General features: G+C 35.7%; 2 protein-coding genes across 2 annotated transcripts in view; both read right to left on the bottom strand.

The window, feature by feature from the left end:
• LOC127673567 (formyl peptide receptor 2-like) overlaps positions 1 to 16901 on the bottom strand; it is a 476281-nt gene that overhangs the window by 55821 nt on the left and 403559 nt on the right. The gene's annotated exons all lie outside the window — the stretch shown is intronic.
• On the bottom strand, positions 10114 to 11034 carry LOC127673573 (vomeronasal type-1 receptor 4-like). The gene has a single exon (XM_052169258.1). It carries the CDS (start codon positions 11020 to 11022, stop codon positions 10114 to 10116), a length of 909 nt encoding a protein of 302 aa, XP_052025218.1. The 5' UTR covers positions 11023 to 11034.

The raw sequence follows: 16901 nt of genomic DNA, 5'->3' as shown, positions 1-16901 counted from the left end.
ACTGATAGATTTCTGTAATTGTAACCCACAGATCTTTTATTTATTGATGCAAGTGTACAAGATAAAGATGAGTTTCTTTTGTGGATTAATCTTTCTTTTAATTACCTGTCACAAAAAAACCCAGAAGGGTTGATTAAAGTGATTCATTAGAAGTAGTAAATTTTTATAGAATAAACATGGAGACATAGAGCTACATCATGAAACTAGCAAGCAAAAAATAAAAATGAAAACAGAAAAAATCATGAGTCAAAAACATTAATTCATGTGTAGTACGAACTTATTATGATACTCATTTGTACAGAGTAATAATTCTTTCTTCCACTTTATTTTGTTTGAGTGTTTATTCAGATAATTAAATCATAAAAAGGAAAACATTAGATAGAATAGACTACGTCATATGGAAAGAAGTTGAAAACACAGTTTGCATGGCAGCTTCTTAAAGTCCACCCATGTGGAATACTTGCCTTGCTGTGGTGTCTGGAAACATGCTTAGAAGTTTGTTCAGAATAATCTTCTAGGGCATGTCTCTGAAGATAGAAATAATAATCACAGTTACTGGAAAATATTACCCTGAGTTTAGAGACATCTTAAAATCAGTGATTGTTAAGTAGTATGAAACAGATCTTTAGTAGTAATAATAATAGTAATGATGATGATGATGATGATATAACAACAACGATAACCATGATCTTAACTCTCATTAGGAAAAGTAAAGGAACAAATGATGTGAAGAGAGAGTAACTATGATTTCTTTTTTTTCTTTTCTTTTTTTTTTTTGGTTTTTCAAAACAGGGTTTCTCTGTATACTACTGACTGTCCTGGAACTCACTCTGTAGACCAGGTTGGCCTCGAACTCAGAAATCTGCCTGCCTCTGCCTCCCAAGTGCTTCAATTCTGGCCTATGATTTCAGGTTTACAGTGAATTATTTGAACTAATCCCACTTCTGAATGAATAAGTCATTCTGTCAGTAATACCTGCTATTATGTAAAAGCTACAGGATCCCCCCAGGGTGGTCATATTTTCTGCATCAACTTAACCATGAAATCTTAATGCAGAGTACATACTTGAGATATCTTTTTTTAAAGGCTTTTATCAATTTAATTGAAAATTAGAAAAAGAAGTAAAAATAATCACTGTGTGGCTAAAGTCATTTCATATCATCACTATCATATGAGAGAAAGCTCTGTATTTGATTACCTAATTTCAAAAGGTAATTTGTGGCTATTTGGTGAAATGACAACATTACCTGAATGTTTGCACATTTACATAATTTTGTGCTCAGTGATATTATGCCAGCTACATTTTGAATAGTTCAGTTGATGTTCTGTATCCTAAGTTGTCTACAATATACATAAATACAATTTTCTTATACAGTATAAATCAACAGAAACTACCTATGACTCATTTGAATGGACCTTATATATTTTGCACCAAAATACTTTTTATGATTTTATGATGCAAACATTATTATACAGTTCAAATAAAATCAGCACAGTATTATTTTCATGTACTTTATTCAAAATTCATAATCAGCTATGAAATACTAAATCTAACATGTGAAATAATATTGTGGCATAGATTAATACTGAGTGGAACAGGAAGAATAGTTTTTAAGTGCTTGTATCACTGTTGGAGAATGCACATTCATTCAGTCTCTAGAACTCACATAAAATAAATAATTAGTGTGGTATTATGCAATTTGTAAAAACTTATTTCTAAATTTTTTATTATAACATACTTACATAAATATCCACTTTATTTCTCTCCAAAGCTTCTCATATACTACTCTTGCTTACTTTTATATTATGACACCCTTTTACAAAAATTGGTGTTGCATATATATGTAAATATATAAACATATATTACTTATATGGTTATATATAAATATTTATTTGCGTATATTCATATATTTACACATATATGTTTGTATATTTTTTCATAAAACATAAATACTGTTTGTATAATACTAACTGTATGGATGTTATCAACAAGATTCTTTGGTACTGGAAAACCTTATCAAATTGAAATGCAAATTTTGGAGCCCAGTCCCTATGAGGTCTAAAATTCAATGCTTGTACATAAGGTTCACAGACCACTTAGAAAATAAGGAAGTAAAACTATAAGAGCCAGATAAAATAATAATTTGCTTTCATGATGTATCTCCTAGGAATGTCAGAAGATATACACATAAGTCCTTGAAGATAATAGAAATGGAAATAAATATGTTAATGTCATTCACTTTTGGTCAAAGCACTGGAGAGTCAGAATCAAAAGTTACCTGGAATCACTGAACAGTCAATCTTGTCTAATAAGAGTTATAGGCAACTGACAGATTATGTCTCAAAAGTAATAACAGTTATTTTATCAAAGGAAGTCCAAATGAGATTGTCCTCCAAAGAATCCAGTACAGTCAATGGAGAATGCCTCAGAATGTTCATAGAATCTTACCAACAATACATGTATATAAACAAAAGTTATGTAGGCATTAGCAATTTAAAATTAAAGCCTCCTATTTATGAACTGCCATTTTTAGTCAAACTTTTGGTAACAAAGCTAAAGAAGATTGTTTAACTATAAGACATACATGAACAGAATCTGAAAATATGAAAAATTATCCAATATATATACTTAAACAAAAAAGAAAATATTTGTTGTGGACATATTCTTGTGATCTTTACCACGCATGACAATACTTATACATGCCAACAACATCAACTACAAAAACTGAGAAACAAAATTGAAAGGTTGTAGGATGGGGCTGGAGAGATGGCTCAGTAGTTAAGAGCAATGCCTGCTCTTCCAAAACCTCCTGAGTTCAAATCCCAGCAACCACATGGTGGCTCACAACCATCTGTAATGAGATCTTATGCCCTCTTCTGGAGTGTCTGAAGACAGTTACAGTGTGTACATATAATAAACAAATATTTTTAAAAAGTAAAATTATATTTAAAAAAAGGAAGGTTGTAGGAACAACTGAGTAAGACTAAGTAAGAGAGAATGAAATAGTGAACAGCATGTTCATTGTAGATAAACATTGTATTGGACTCTCCATGACAATGCTATCTTCCCTGCAGTGTGTGTTCTCAGCCTCGCAGAGGAAACCAGCATCTACAATCAGTGCATCACTAATGCTTAGGTCATGTCTCTTTTTATTACAAAAGCTGGTTCACTTTCTAGATTTTTTTCTAGCATTAGATGACTATTATTTCATTTTATTCTTAGTAAAACATATGACACTTTGATCCCAGGATCTATCATTGTCATACTTAAAATTATGTGCATGATTAATGTGAAATATATAGATATGAAAACACAAATCACATAATTACTATAGTCACTAAACATCTTTGAAATAAGATTAGATATGTCAGTATCAGTAACAGGAAAACATGGCATCATAATCTGTACTGGAAATTATTGCCCTCTTACTACAAGTTGCAAATTTACTAAAATTAGAGGTAGCTACATACAGTAGCAGAAGTACAAATATTACACCAGCAGTGGCAAAAACGTGGTACTTTTACATATATAACTATACCCCACAAAATAAGTCACCTGTATTCATTAAATATCATATAATCCACTGCTTCTTTCCTAATCTAAAATCATGCAATAAATATCAGAGAAAACTACAGTTGCTTCTTATGAAGAAAATAATGACAAGTCATCTTTCATAAATTAGTGAGTAGATTTAAAATCAAAATGTTTAAGATGTATCCTCTATCCATCCCCTAATCATCCCAAGGTTGAATGGTTGAAGCAAATAGAGAATGAGTGAGCTAGAATCTGAAGAGGAATCACTTCTGTCATCCTTTCTTCCCCAAAACTTGCAGATCTCCTAGAGGTTTTATACTTCACTAGAACATTTTGGAAACTGAAATTTGTACCTATTGTTCCAGCATATCACAGGAACTTTATCTTGGTTAAAATGAGCCAAAGAATGAAAATGATGAAGCAGGATTCTGAAAAATTATTTCTAATTTGTAAGTTAAATTCTCTTGTTCTTATAGACGTGTCCTACCAATGAGATAACACTTAGAAAGCAATTACTATGGTAATAAGCAGCACAGCAACATATTCATAGAATAAATAAATGAATCATCTACATTTACAATTCTGAGACCAGCAGTGTACCAGCATTGGGGCCTGTTCAGGTGTCCACCTTTCAGGAGTCACTACAGTAGAGAAAACAGAAAGTTCCTTTTCCTACAGCTATCAAATGCCCATCACTCCTCAACTGGGTGCATAACTTTTGCCCACATCCCAGTTTATTTTGTGATTATTTCAATCTTGGCCTTCTACATGTCTTCATTCATTTGTCAAACTTGTTGCAGTTCACATCTGCATGTGTCAAGTTATGCCTAGAAAACTCTGCTTCCCTGTTGTTATTAATGACCTTTGCTTTTCTGTTTCAGTGAGATGTTCTGTAGTTATATGTCAGTTGGGTCCCTTTGATTCATAAAGGCAGTTAGTTTCATTATTTCTCTGTTTAATTTCTGTTTTAATGACTTGTCCATTAATGACAGCAGCATTTTAAAGTCTCCTACTATTAATGTATAAGGTTCCATGTGTGATTTAAGCATTAGTAATCTTTCTTTTACAAATGTGGTTATCAACCATGCCACCCATATCCACTGGATATGGTCTGTACAGGTTCTCTACCCTTTGTTGGGTATTTCAGCTAATGTCATCCCTATTGTGTCCTGGCAACATCTTAGGTTCCTGGAATCTGTGACTTCCTAGTGGCTAGCCCCAGTTTTTCATCCCCCCACTGTTATGCACCTACTTTCAATTCCTGACCCACTCTGCTTCTCTCCCGCATCTCTCCCTCCCAGATCCCTCCCTTCTTCTATCTACCCTGATTATTTTCTTCCCCCTTCTGAGTAGGACTGAAGCATCTACACTTTCTTCTTCCTTCTTCTTGTGTTTCATATGGTCTGTGAGTTGTATTGTGAGTATTCCTAGCTTTTTTCGTAATATACACTTATCAGTGAGTACATAACGTGTGTGATTTTGTAACTGGGTTACTTCACTCAGAATGATATTTTCTAGTTACATCCATTTGCCTAAGAATTTTATGGTCATTGTTTCTAATAGCTGAGTAGGACACCATTGTGTAAATGTACCACATTTTCTGTATCCATTCCTCTGTTGAGGGACATCTGGATTGTTTCCAGCTTCTGGCTATTATAGATAAGGCTGCTATGAAAATAGATAGTGGAGCATGTGTCCTTGTTATATGTTGGAGCATCTTTGGGTATATGCCCGGAAGTAGTATAGCTGGTTCCTCAAGTAGTACTATTTCCAATTTTCTGAGAAACTGCCAGACTGATTTCCAAAGTGGTTGTAACTGCTTGCAATCTGATCTTTTCTTATAGGTTATCATTAGAGTCATGGCAAATACAAGTAAGTGGGTCATTGAAATTTCCATTAGAATGTTAGAGAGACACTGAGAAGAGGCAATTTACATCACAGAAGGCTGTGGACACCACAAGAATCTGTTATCTACAGCTCTAAATCTTGAAGCTGTATTGAAATATGGAACACAGGATATTTGGGCTATATTATTTTTTAGATTCTGTACAAGTTAAGCTGCACACGTGGACTAGACATAATATTTGGCACATATGTATGCTATGTTAAATAATTGGAGGTGTGTACTGATCTAAGCCTTTGAACCTAAAGTTTCAGAGAATATATATGGAGGCACAAGCTTTGGTAATATCTCTGCTGAGTTTTATATCTGTATTACTTAGATCAAGTATTTACTCACCATATGCTCAGTTCTTACTAGAAATTGAAATGGTATTTTCTACAGTTCTTTATTGGAAGCATTAAAGTGATGAAAGGATATCACACTTAAGAAATTTCAATGTGTCTCAAAAGAACTATTTTATGTTGGTTTTTGAACTAAGTCAAGACTTGTAAATTTAGATGAAGTGCATTTTTGTAGTATACGATGTCGGAGTCTATGATAACAACAACAACAAAAGAAGTCTAGTTGTTTGATTCATAAATGAATTCATTTTATAGTCTGAGGCTTGTAAACATATAGGTCTTAGTTGCCTGTGATCTCTAAGGAACTTGGGAAATATATTAATAAAATGGGCTCTGTGGAGTAAGTATTTACTTGTAGTAAGTTGTAGGATTTCATAGCCCCTTTCCATTTCATTTCCTTCTCTTTGGGACCTGTTTATACTAATGTGATTTTTTGGCCTCCTATTTGAATACCTGTTGGCATGCTTTTTCCTCTTTTATCCATACTCCCTCTTTAAACAGTAGTCCAAAGGAAATAATTTGTTTATAAGTTTGATTGGCCATAGTATTTTACAAGAGTCCCCCCAAAATGAACAACAACAACAACAACAACAATAAAACCTACATCACTTCTGGATGCTGTGATCCCCAAATCCCTTTATTTTTTCTTGTTATTTTATTTTCATTGTCAGTTTCGTGCCTCTTAGTCCAATTGATTTTACTGATAGGGTTTGAATAAAATTCTTCATACATAATCAGAGTTTCAATAAATGGTTTATAACTGATGACATACTTTAAGGAATATTTGGAAAGTTTGAGATCTAGAATATACATGGAAGTATATATATATTTTTTAATCAGGCCTGCATAGGAAGACTTTTGTTTCTTAATCCCTAGCAGATCTGTAGAGCTATTTTAGTGTTCTGGGATCCTGAAAATAAATTTTAGGTACCTCTTTATTTCCAGTACCATCTGTGTGACTTAATCTAGAAATTTTTTCACAATTGTTACTATTCTTGTTGTCAAAAACTCCTCAGAATTATGATTTGTACAGTCAGCATAATCAGTCTGTCACACCCAATTAAAACAGCATAATTAAAAAAGATAACATTTGATATAAACCTTATGTGGGAATAATATTGCAACACAAAATGTAAAGTGAATAGACCTAGGAGTATAAACTTTCCTATTAACTAAAGAAAAAAAGTGAAGAGTCTCTTTATTTTACCATAAGAAATAATACATGCAATATACAGATTTAAATTTTACCAGTTACAACCACACATTTATAGCTCCAAAACATTTTTTTTATTATTATTCGATATAATTTATTTACATTTCAAATGATTTCCCCTTTTCTAGCCCTCCCACTCCCCGAAAGTCCCGCAAGCCCCCTTCTCTTCCCCTGTCCTCCCACCCACCCCTTCCCACTTCCCCGTTCTGGTTTTGCTGAATACTGTTTCACTGAGTCTTTCCAGAACCAGGGGCCACTCCTCCTTTCTTCTTGTACCTCATTTGATGTGTGGATTATGTTTTGGGTATTCCAGTTTTCTAGGTTAATATCCACTTATTAGTGAGTGCATACCATGATTCACCTTTTGAGTCTGGGTTACCTCACTTAGTATGATATTCTCTAGCTCAATCCATTTGCCTAAGAATTTCATGAATTCATTGTTTCTAATGGCTGAATAGTACTCCATTGTGTAGATATACCACATTTTTTGCATCCACTCTTCTGTTGAGGGATACCTGGGTTCTTTCCAGCATCTGGCAATTACAAATAGGGCTGCTATGAACATAGTAGAACATGTATCCTTATTACATGGTGGGGAGTCTTCTGGGTATATGCCCAGGAGTGGTATAGCAGGATCTTCTGGAAGTAAGGTGCCCAGTTTTCGGAGGAACCGCCAGACTGATTTCCAGAGTGGTTGTACCAATTTGCAACCCCACCAGCAGTGGAGGAGTGTTCCTCTTTCTCCACACCCTCTCCAACACCTGCTGTCTCCTGAATTTTTAATCTTAGCCATTCTGACTGGTGTAAGATGAAATATCTAGAGAGATATGATTCCCTAGAATCAGTTTCTATTTCTCTATATTTAATTGGCACATGGTATGTGTGGGGACTTTATCACATTTTTACTGTGCTTTCTACATTTATTATACTTACAAGCTTCAATTATCTCTTTCTTAAATTCTTAAACATATTGTCCATTTGTCAGTTTAAGGAGCTATGACTTTGTTCATTTACACCCTCAAGGACAACTACTTAGAATTTCTGCCTACAAGCCATTCCTTGAATATGCAAAGTAGAACTCACCATTGTATTTTTTTTTAAATACATTCCAGTCATTGTCCCATCTCCTGGTCCCCCTCACACAGTTCCTCATTCCATTCTTCCTCCCCTTGCTTCCAAGAGGACACTTCCCCCACCCCAAGTGTCACCCTTCCCTGTGGTCTCATGTCTCTTCAAGATTAAGCTCATCTTCTCTCAATGAGGCCAGAGCAGGAAAGCCACTGCTACGTATGTGCCAGGGGCCTCAGAACAGCCTGTGTATGCTCCTCATTGGTGGCTCTGTCTCTGGGAGCTCCCTGGGGTCTAGGTTAATTGAAACTGCTGGTCTTCCTAAGGAGCCATCTTCCCCTTCAGCTTTTTCAGTCCTTCCCCTAATTCAACCATAGGGGACCATGACTTCAGGACAATGGTTGGGCATTGTGTCTGTCTCAGTCAGCTGCTTGTAGGACCTCTCAGAGAACAGCTATTCCAGGTTTCTATCTGTAGGAACATCATGGCATCAGTAGTAGTGTCAGGCCTTGGTGCCCTCCCATGAGATGTCTCCCAAGTTGGCCTGTCCCTGAGCTGCCTTTTCTTCAGTCTATTTTCCATTTTTGTCTCTGCAGTTCTTTTAGACAGGAACAATAATTGGTCATAAATTTTGACTGTTACTCACTTTGAGTGACTGTCCTGACAGTCCAGAGTCTCAGGTACTTTCTAGAGGATCTCCTTTCCCTCAGGTTGCTTATTTCCATTCATTTTGCTGGCCCCCTGGGCTTCTCTCTTACACCCCCATACCTGATCCTGTGCTCTTTTTCCTTCTCCCTCCCCTCTCAAACCCAGTTTGCTCACTCCCTCTGACTCCCATGATTATTTTCTTTGCCTTATTAAGTGGCATTGAAGCATCCTAATTTGTCCCTTTCAGTTTGTGACACTTCTTATGGTCTGTGAGTTGTATCCTAGGTATTCTGTACTTATTGGCTAATATCTACTTATGAGTCAGTACATAGTATACATATCTTTGGGGTCTGAGCTACCTCACTCAGGATGATGTTATCTAGTTCCATTTATTTGCCTGAAAAATTCATGATGTCCTCATTTTTAATAAGCTGAATAATATTCCATTTTGTAAATGAATAACATTTTATGTATCCATTCTTTAGTTGATGGACATCTGGGTTTTTCTAGCTTCTGGCTACTACAAATAAGGATGCTATGAACATAGTAGATCAAGTATCCCTGTGGTACAGTGGAGCATCTTTTGGGAATAGGCCCAAGAGTGGTATATCTTGGTCTTTAGATTGAACTATTTGCAATTTTCTGAGGAATCACCAGATTGGTTGATAGTGTTTGTACCAGTATGCAATCACACCAACAATCAAGGAGTTACTCTTTTTTCTCCACATCGTTACCATCATATGCTGTCACTTGAGTTTTTGATCTTAACCATTCGGACTGCTGTGAAGTGGAATCTCAGTGTTACTAGGATTCCAAATAGTGTAGGAAATTCATGCCTATCTTCCCCTTCTATCAGGTTTGGGATATTGTCTTACTTCAACATACACAGGTCTTACACATGCTGTCACACAATAACTTTGCAGACATATATTTAAATGCAAAACACTAGAGTCATAAACCATGAAGAAATGAAGCAGTTATACTTATCTGTATTTTTTAGCTTTCATAATTCTGATAGTTGTTATGCTATCTAGCGGTAGAAAGAACAGACTGAATCATGAACCTTGTGACAAAAAAGAAAGACTGTCTGACAAGTGGGGTCATTTAAACAATAGTGGGAAAAATATAACCCAACAAGCCAACCACAATAGGATCTTAGGCCTACTAATTGAAATGGAGCATACACTTAGCACAGTTAATTTGGTTAAAAAAAATGTATTTTCCAGTCTGTAATCTATGAGGGAGAATATAGCACTATTCTGATCTGAAATGATCATTAAATTTATATCATCCCCATATATTATTTCCCTATTACAGTGATACTTAGAATGACGTATGTGGCCTAATATTTAATCTTCATTATTAAAAATACTATTTATCATTTTATTATAATATTATGGTATTTTTAATTTCTCATGAAGTTAAAGCAGAATCTGGAAAAAGTGAAATTGCGACTCATCACAAATGGGCCTAATGTAGGAAAACACATAGAAATTATGGCTGTGATATTCATTACCCACCAACTGGGATTATCTGAAAGAGAAATATAGCCTTGTAAAATTGAAGAGAGAGTATAAAATGCTAGAAATGTGCAAACCAGAATCAAGATGGTCTGTGTTGCTTTGTTTTCAACAGAATTTCTGAGGGAGGTATGAGTGTGGAGAATGTGTTGAACCCTCTTCTTGTGTCCATAAAGAATGACAATCATAAAAGCACTGGAACATACAATGAGCAGAGAAAATAGAACTTCAGGAAATACACAAAATGCTGTATATATTATAGCTACTAGTTTGTCACGACCTATAGAGTGGCAAAATTCAAAGTCTCTCTTTTGTGTCTTATTTTTCTTATTCCTATTGGTAGCTGTATAGATGGGGAAAAGCATATTTACTAGAAAGAAAAGGATCCAGCAGAGAGAAATTGACAGGCCAATGAACTTTGTAGTTTTGGTTTTATATTCCTTCAAGCAGGAGTTTCTGGGGCTGATTGTGATTGCCTGAAAGACACTCAAGAAACAGGTGGTGCTAATGGACATATTCCTGGCTAGTCTTTGAAAATAAAAAGTAAGTTTGCATCCAACATCACTGAATGACTGCTTCCATCCAAAAGCTCTCACTACTTCAGGGATTCCTTTGGAGAGAATAATCAAGACGTTGGATGTGAACACATGTATAAGAAGCAAATCTATTTTCTTCAATGTGTGTTCCTTGTAGTAAATGATTAGGTAGTAGAAAAGCAGAGAGAAGTTTCCCAGAATACCAAGTGCCATCTGAAGGAAGAACACTATTCCAACTGTCATGGTCCTCAAGTCCATTCTGTCATTCAATAACTCTTATTTATTTATGTATTTTTTTACATTATTGCAACAATAAAATCTCTGATCCAAAACAAATTGAAGTTTTCATGATTGAGAAGTATGTGTGAAAGAATCACAAAAAACTATTAAACTATTTTCAAAGCCATTTTCTAGAGTATAGCAAGACTCTGTTTACAAACAAAATTTTATCATGATTAATAATTTCCAGTGAAAAATTTGAAGTCTATAAATGCACATATTTATAAACTGAACTTTTCTTACATTTGCATGAAACGCTAACATTAAGACTAATGGTGTTTCATCCAGTGGGAAGCACTCGATAATGAATTCATGAGAATGAATGAATTCACAGACCACAGTAGAAGATCATACTGGAAGAAAAGATACATTAGTTACCATTTCAGTATGAAGGAAATTAATATTTTACACATGTGATACTGAAGCCATAAAAGTGCATCTGTTATACAATAGAGTGAAAATGTACACCTTAAAACAGTCATTTATTATAACAAGTAGAAGAGTGTAACAATAAGCTCGTGTTAAAAATTGGAGCCTGTGATTGGGTTACCTCACGCAGGATGATAGTTTCTAGCTCCATCCATTTGCCTAAGAATTTCATGAATTCATTGTTTTTAGTAGCTGAGTAGACTTCCATTGTGTAAATGTACCACATTTCCTGCATCCATTCGTCTGTTGAAGGCTGTCTGGGTTCTTTCCTGCTTCTGGATATTAAAAATAAGGCTGCTATGAACATAGTGGACCATGTTTCCTTATTATATGTTGGAGAATCTTTTGGGTATATGCCTAGGAGTGGAATAGCTGGGTCCTCAGATAATACTGTGTCTAATTTCCTAAGGAACCACTTAGAAAATATCCTGATTGAAGTAACCTAATCACAAAAGAACACACATGCTATGCACTCACTGATAAGTGGATATTAGCCCCAAACATCTGAATACTGAAGATACAATTCACAGACCACAAGAAGCTCAAGAAGAAGGAAGACCAAAGTGTGCATGCATCGGTCTTTCTTCAAAAGGGGAACAAATACTCACGGGAGCAAATATGGAGACAAAGTGCAGAGCAGTTTGTCTGAAGGAAAGGCCATCCAGATTTTCTCCCATCTTGGGGATTCATCCCAGATACAGTCACCAAACTGACACTATTGTGGATGCTAAGAAAGGATTGCTGAAAGGAGCCTGATAAGCTGTCTCCTTAGAGTCCCTGAGAGAACCTTACAAATATAGAGTTGGATGCTCGCAGTCAACCATTGTACTGAGCATGGGTCCCCAGTGGAGGAGTTAGAGAAAGGACTGAAGGAGTTTAAGGGGTTTGCAACCTCATAGGAAGAACAACAATATCAACCAACCAGATCCCCAAGAGCTCCCAGGTACTAAGCCACCAACCAAGGAGTACACTTGTGCATATGTAGCAGAGGACAGCCTTGTCAGACATCAATGGAAGGAGAGGTCCTTGTTCCTTTGAAGGTTCGATAGATGTGCCAGTGTAGGGGAACACCCTCATAGAAGCAGGAAGGGGGTGGGATAGGGTGCTTCTTGGCATGAGGAAACTTGGTAAGGGGATGGCACTTGAAATATAAAATAAATAAATAAATAAACAAACAAACAAACAAAACACTCATGAGACCGCAACTCTACAGAAAATACTATAGGCGACTATGGAATATTGAGAGAGGAAAGAATAGTCTTTCTCTGGGATGAGCACACTAACTGGGTATCCAATACTAACAGATCAGCCCTGCAAACATGTAAATACAAATAGTGTAACACAGACTTAGAAGGTTGTTTTATGTATTTAATATCATATGCATGTGTATATTTATGAAAGAGTGGCCATCAGTTTGAAAGAGAACAAGGAAGGTTATATGAGAAGCTTTGTAGGGATAAACACAAGGTGAGAAATTATGTAGTTACAATCTCAAAGCATAAAAGAAATATTTATTTTTAAGAGGACCAAAGAAAAATATATCCAGTTGAAATAGTGCTCACTGTTAGGTTATGCTAATGAGATGGGAGAACAAAGATCAGGAATCAAGGACAGCCTGGTCTGCACATTTAGAAAGCCAGAGATAGACCAGTGGTCAAAAGCAGTGACTGCTCTTCCGGAATACTGAGGTTCTGTCATCCACATTAACATGGTATCTAACAACTCTTCCTTACTCTAGCTTCTGGGGATCTAAAGCCCACTTGTGACTTTTGCACACAATGCACGTACATAATATACCAATACATATGCAAGCAGCATAACCTTACACATAAAAGAAAAGAAAAATATTGGAACATGCACCCCATAGGAAGGCCTGTAAGTATCAATGAACCCAGATACCTGGGAACTTCCAGAGATTAAGCTACCATCCAAAGAGCAAAAATAGGCTGGTTTATGGCCCCCCGCTACCCAAATCACACAGGTAGCAGAAGGCTGTCTTGCCTGGCTTCAGTAGGAGAGCAGGCACCTAATCTTGTGGAGAACGGATGCCCCAGGGAAGGTGAATGTGGGTGGCCAAGTGAGATGGTGGTGGGTGGGTGAAGGGGATGGGGAGCAAAAGGGAGGGGGCATGGGGTAAAGAGCACTTGGAGGGAAGACTGAGGGGGGACATTTGGAATATGAATAAATAACACAGTTTAAGAAAATGGAACATATTACTCTGATGAAGAGCTCTCAAAACATTTCACAATAACTCATACTTAATGATAAATTAATTCTTGCTCATCAGGCATCAGATGGTGGAGAGAGCCACAGAAAACCCACCCCCTGCGGTGATCTCAAATGAAAATAGGTGGTTCATAGCTACGTGTCTATCTGAATGTCTATATCTATATATCTATATCTATATTTATAACTATATCCACTGATTGATAAAGATTAACATAGACATCAACCTATGCATTTGTATTCACATAACAAATAATACCACCTATTGATTTAATGACCCAGAATTGTAACAAATATAATTGTGGATATCCTATTTCTGTTTCATGAGGCACCATGACATCAGGGAAAAGAGAGGCCCCCAGGACCCAACAGGGATGACTCTAGCCGAAATGATCAGAGAACAGGGAGATAGAACCTGTAAAGACCACCTCCTGAAGATAGGCACTGCCCCAGGTCAAGGGATGAGGACACATACCCATCTCAAAATTTTTAATGCAGAAATGTTAAAAGGCTTTCTAAATTTAATTGAAAACTGCAAAGAGAAGTAGCAATAATCACTATTTAGCTAACGTTAGTTCCCACCATCTATACAGTCTTATAGAAGACTTTGTAGATGATCACATAATTTCAAAAGGTAATTTGAGGCAGCTTGGTGACTTAAGAAATGAGAACATTACCTGGCTGCTTGCACAGATAATCACATAATTTTGTGCTCAATGATACTATGTGAGCTACATTTTGAAATGTTCAGCTGATACTTAGTTTATTTACACTGTATCTTAAATTCCCCACATCATATATAAATAAAATTTTTTACACAGTGTAAATCAATAGAAATTGCCTATGTCTAATTTGAATTTGATATGTTAAGATCCACCCAACATTTTTCACATTAAAATTTTTCATAGTTTCATGATGAAAACATGATGGGATATCTCAGATAAAAATCAGCACAGTATTATTTTCATGAACATTGTTCAAATCTCATTATCAACTATGAAACATGAAAACTAATATGTGAAATAACACTGTGACATATATTAGTACTGAGGGGAAGATTAATTGTTAAAGGGCTTGCATCACAGTTGGAGAATTCATATTCAATCTCTAGAACTCAAATAAAATAACTAATTTCTTGTCATGTAATTTTTAAAAGTACATCATAGTTATGTTTTTATTATAACATAATTACATCATTTTCTCCTATACATATGTTATCAGCATTGACCATTTAGAACAGAAAGACCAAAGCAAATTGAAATGCAAAATTAGGAGCCAATGTCTTACTAAGATGTTCTCAGTTCAATGCTTGCAAATAAGGCTCCCCAACCATTTAGAAAAGAAGTAAGTAATAGGATAGTATCCTGAGCAAGAATAATTTGCTTTGAGGCTGAGTCTCCTAGGAATGTCAGAAAGTATACACATAAAACCTTGAACATAACAGAAATGAAAATATACATGTTAATGTCATTCACATTTGGTCTAAGCACTGGAGAGTAAGAATCAAAAGTTATTTGGAGTCAATGAAGATCAAAGCTGATCTAATTGGAGTTACAGTCACCTAAGAGACCATATTCCCAAATTCCCAAAAGTAATTTATTTAAGGAATTCCAAATGATATTGTACTATGAATAAATGAATATAGTTAATGAAGAATGCATCTGAACTTACATAGAAACTACACACAATACCTGTACATAAACAAAAAATATTATTATTAGCAACTTAAAATTAAAAACTTTAATTTGTGAATCCCCAGATTTAGTAAAAACATTTTAGGTATAATGCCAAACAGTGGATGAAGCTTTGGGATTTTTAAGGAAAAACATGTGCAAGGCTTGCGGCCTCTAAGAGAATAGAAACTCCACATGAAGACCCACAGAGTCAACTAACCTGGAACCTTTGAGTTCTCAAAGTCTAAACCACCAAACATAGTATGTGCACAGGCTGGACTTAGACATCCCAGCACATATGTAGCAGATGTACAGCTTGGGCTTCGTGTGGGTCCCGGACAACTGGAATGGATCCAATCCCAAAAGCTGTTGCCTGTATCCAGGATATGTTATTCTCGCTGGGCTGCCTTGTCTGGCCTCAACAGGAAAGGTCACACCTAGCCTCAGAGAAATTTAAAGTACCAGGGTGGCAGGTTATTCAGGGGCCCCCACCACCTTAGAGAAGAATTGGGGGATATGTGGGGGAAGGATTGTAGGAGGCGTGGCAGAGAGGAGGTATGTGAGTGGGATGTAAGCTGAATAAGTAAAAAAATAAAATAAACGTTAGTGAAAGTCATTTAACTACAAGACATACAAAAACAGTCTGCAATATGAAAAACTGTGCATTGAATATATTTAAAGAAAGAAAAATATTCATGTGGACATATTCCTATGATTAAATATTTGTCTGCCATGACCATAATTATAGATGCCATCAGTATCAACTCTGAAAACTGGGAAACACAATATTAAAGTTGTAGGAACAGTTGATTATCTCCGAACAAGGGAGAATGAAAGTAATGAACATATAAATTCATCCCAGCTTGAACATTGTTCAAAACTCTCAATGATGATGTCATCTTCCCTTCAGTGAATGTTCCCAGATTCAAAGAGGAAAGTAACCTCTGCAACAAGGACATAATTGTCTATTAGTTCATGTCTCTTTTTACTAGAGAAGCTGACTCAGATTCTAGATTTTTTACAGATTAATATGACAATAATTTCATTTTAATCCTTGTCAAACATGAAACACTTTGATCCCAGCATCTATGATTTTCATATTTAAAATTTGTGCATGATTAATGTAAAACTTGGAAAGATAGAAACACAAATGACATAATTATTATAATCAAAATACTTCTTTGAAACCAGATTCACTATACCATTGGTATGATTCAGCAAGTGTCAGAAGCAGAGATTTTTATCACTTGTTTGCAATACCTGGGATTAGTACCAGTTCACAGAAATACTTCTCATTAGCTCTCTGCTTATAGCCCAGAAAGTTTTCTTCTTCCATAGTTGAAATTTATCTACATGTATTTTCACTCCAGAATCCCCTCTCCAGAATAAAACACTTACCAGTTCTCTTTTATTTTCTCTGCTTAACAGATTCAGTACAAAGTACATCCTTCTTTCTTTTCCCCAGCAGAACCTTCAGCTCAGTGTGCAGCTGCTAGCATGCTGTCAGCACTGTAGAAGAGACAGGGAGAG

The sequence above is a fragment of the Apodemus sylvaticus genome, chromosome 23, assembly GCF_947179515.1.
Source record: "Apodemus sylvaticus chromosome 23, mApoSyl1.1, whole genome shotgun sequence".
Taxonomy (NCBI): domain Eukaryota; kingdom Metazoa; phylum Chordata; class Mammalia; order Rodentia; family Muridae; genus Apodemus; species Apodemus sylvaticus.
This window is presented reverse-complemented; position numbering and strand designations above follow the sequence as displayed.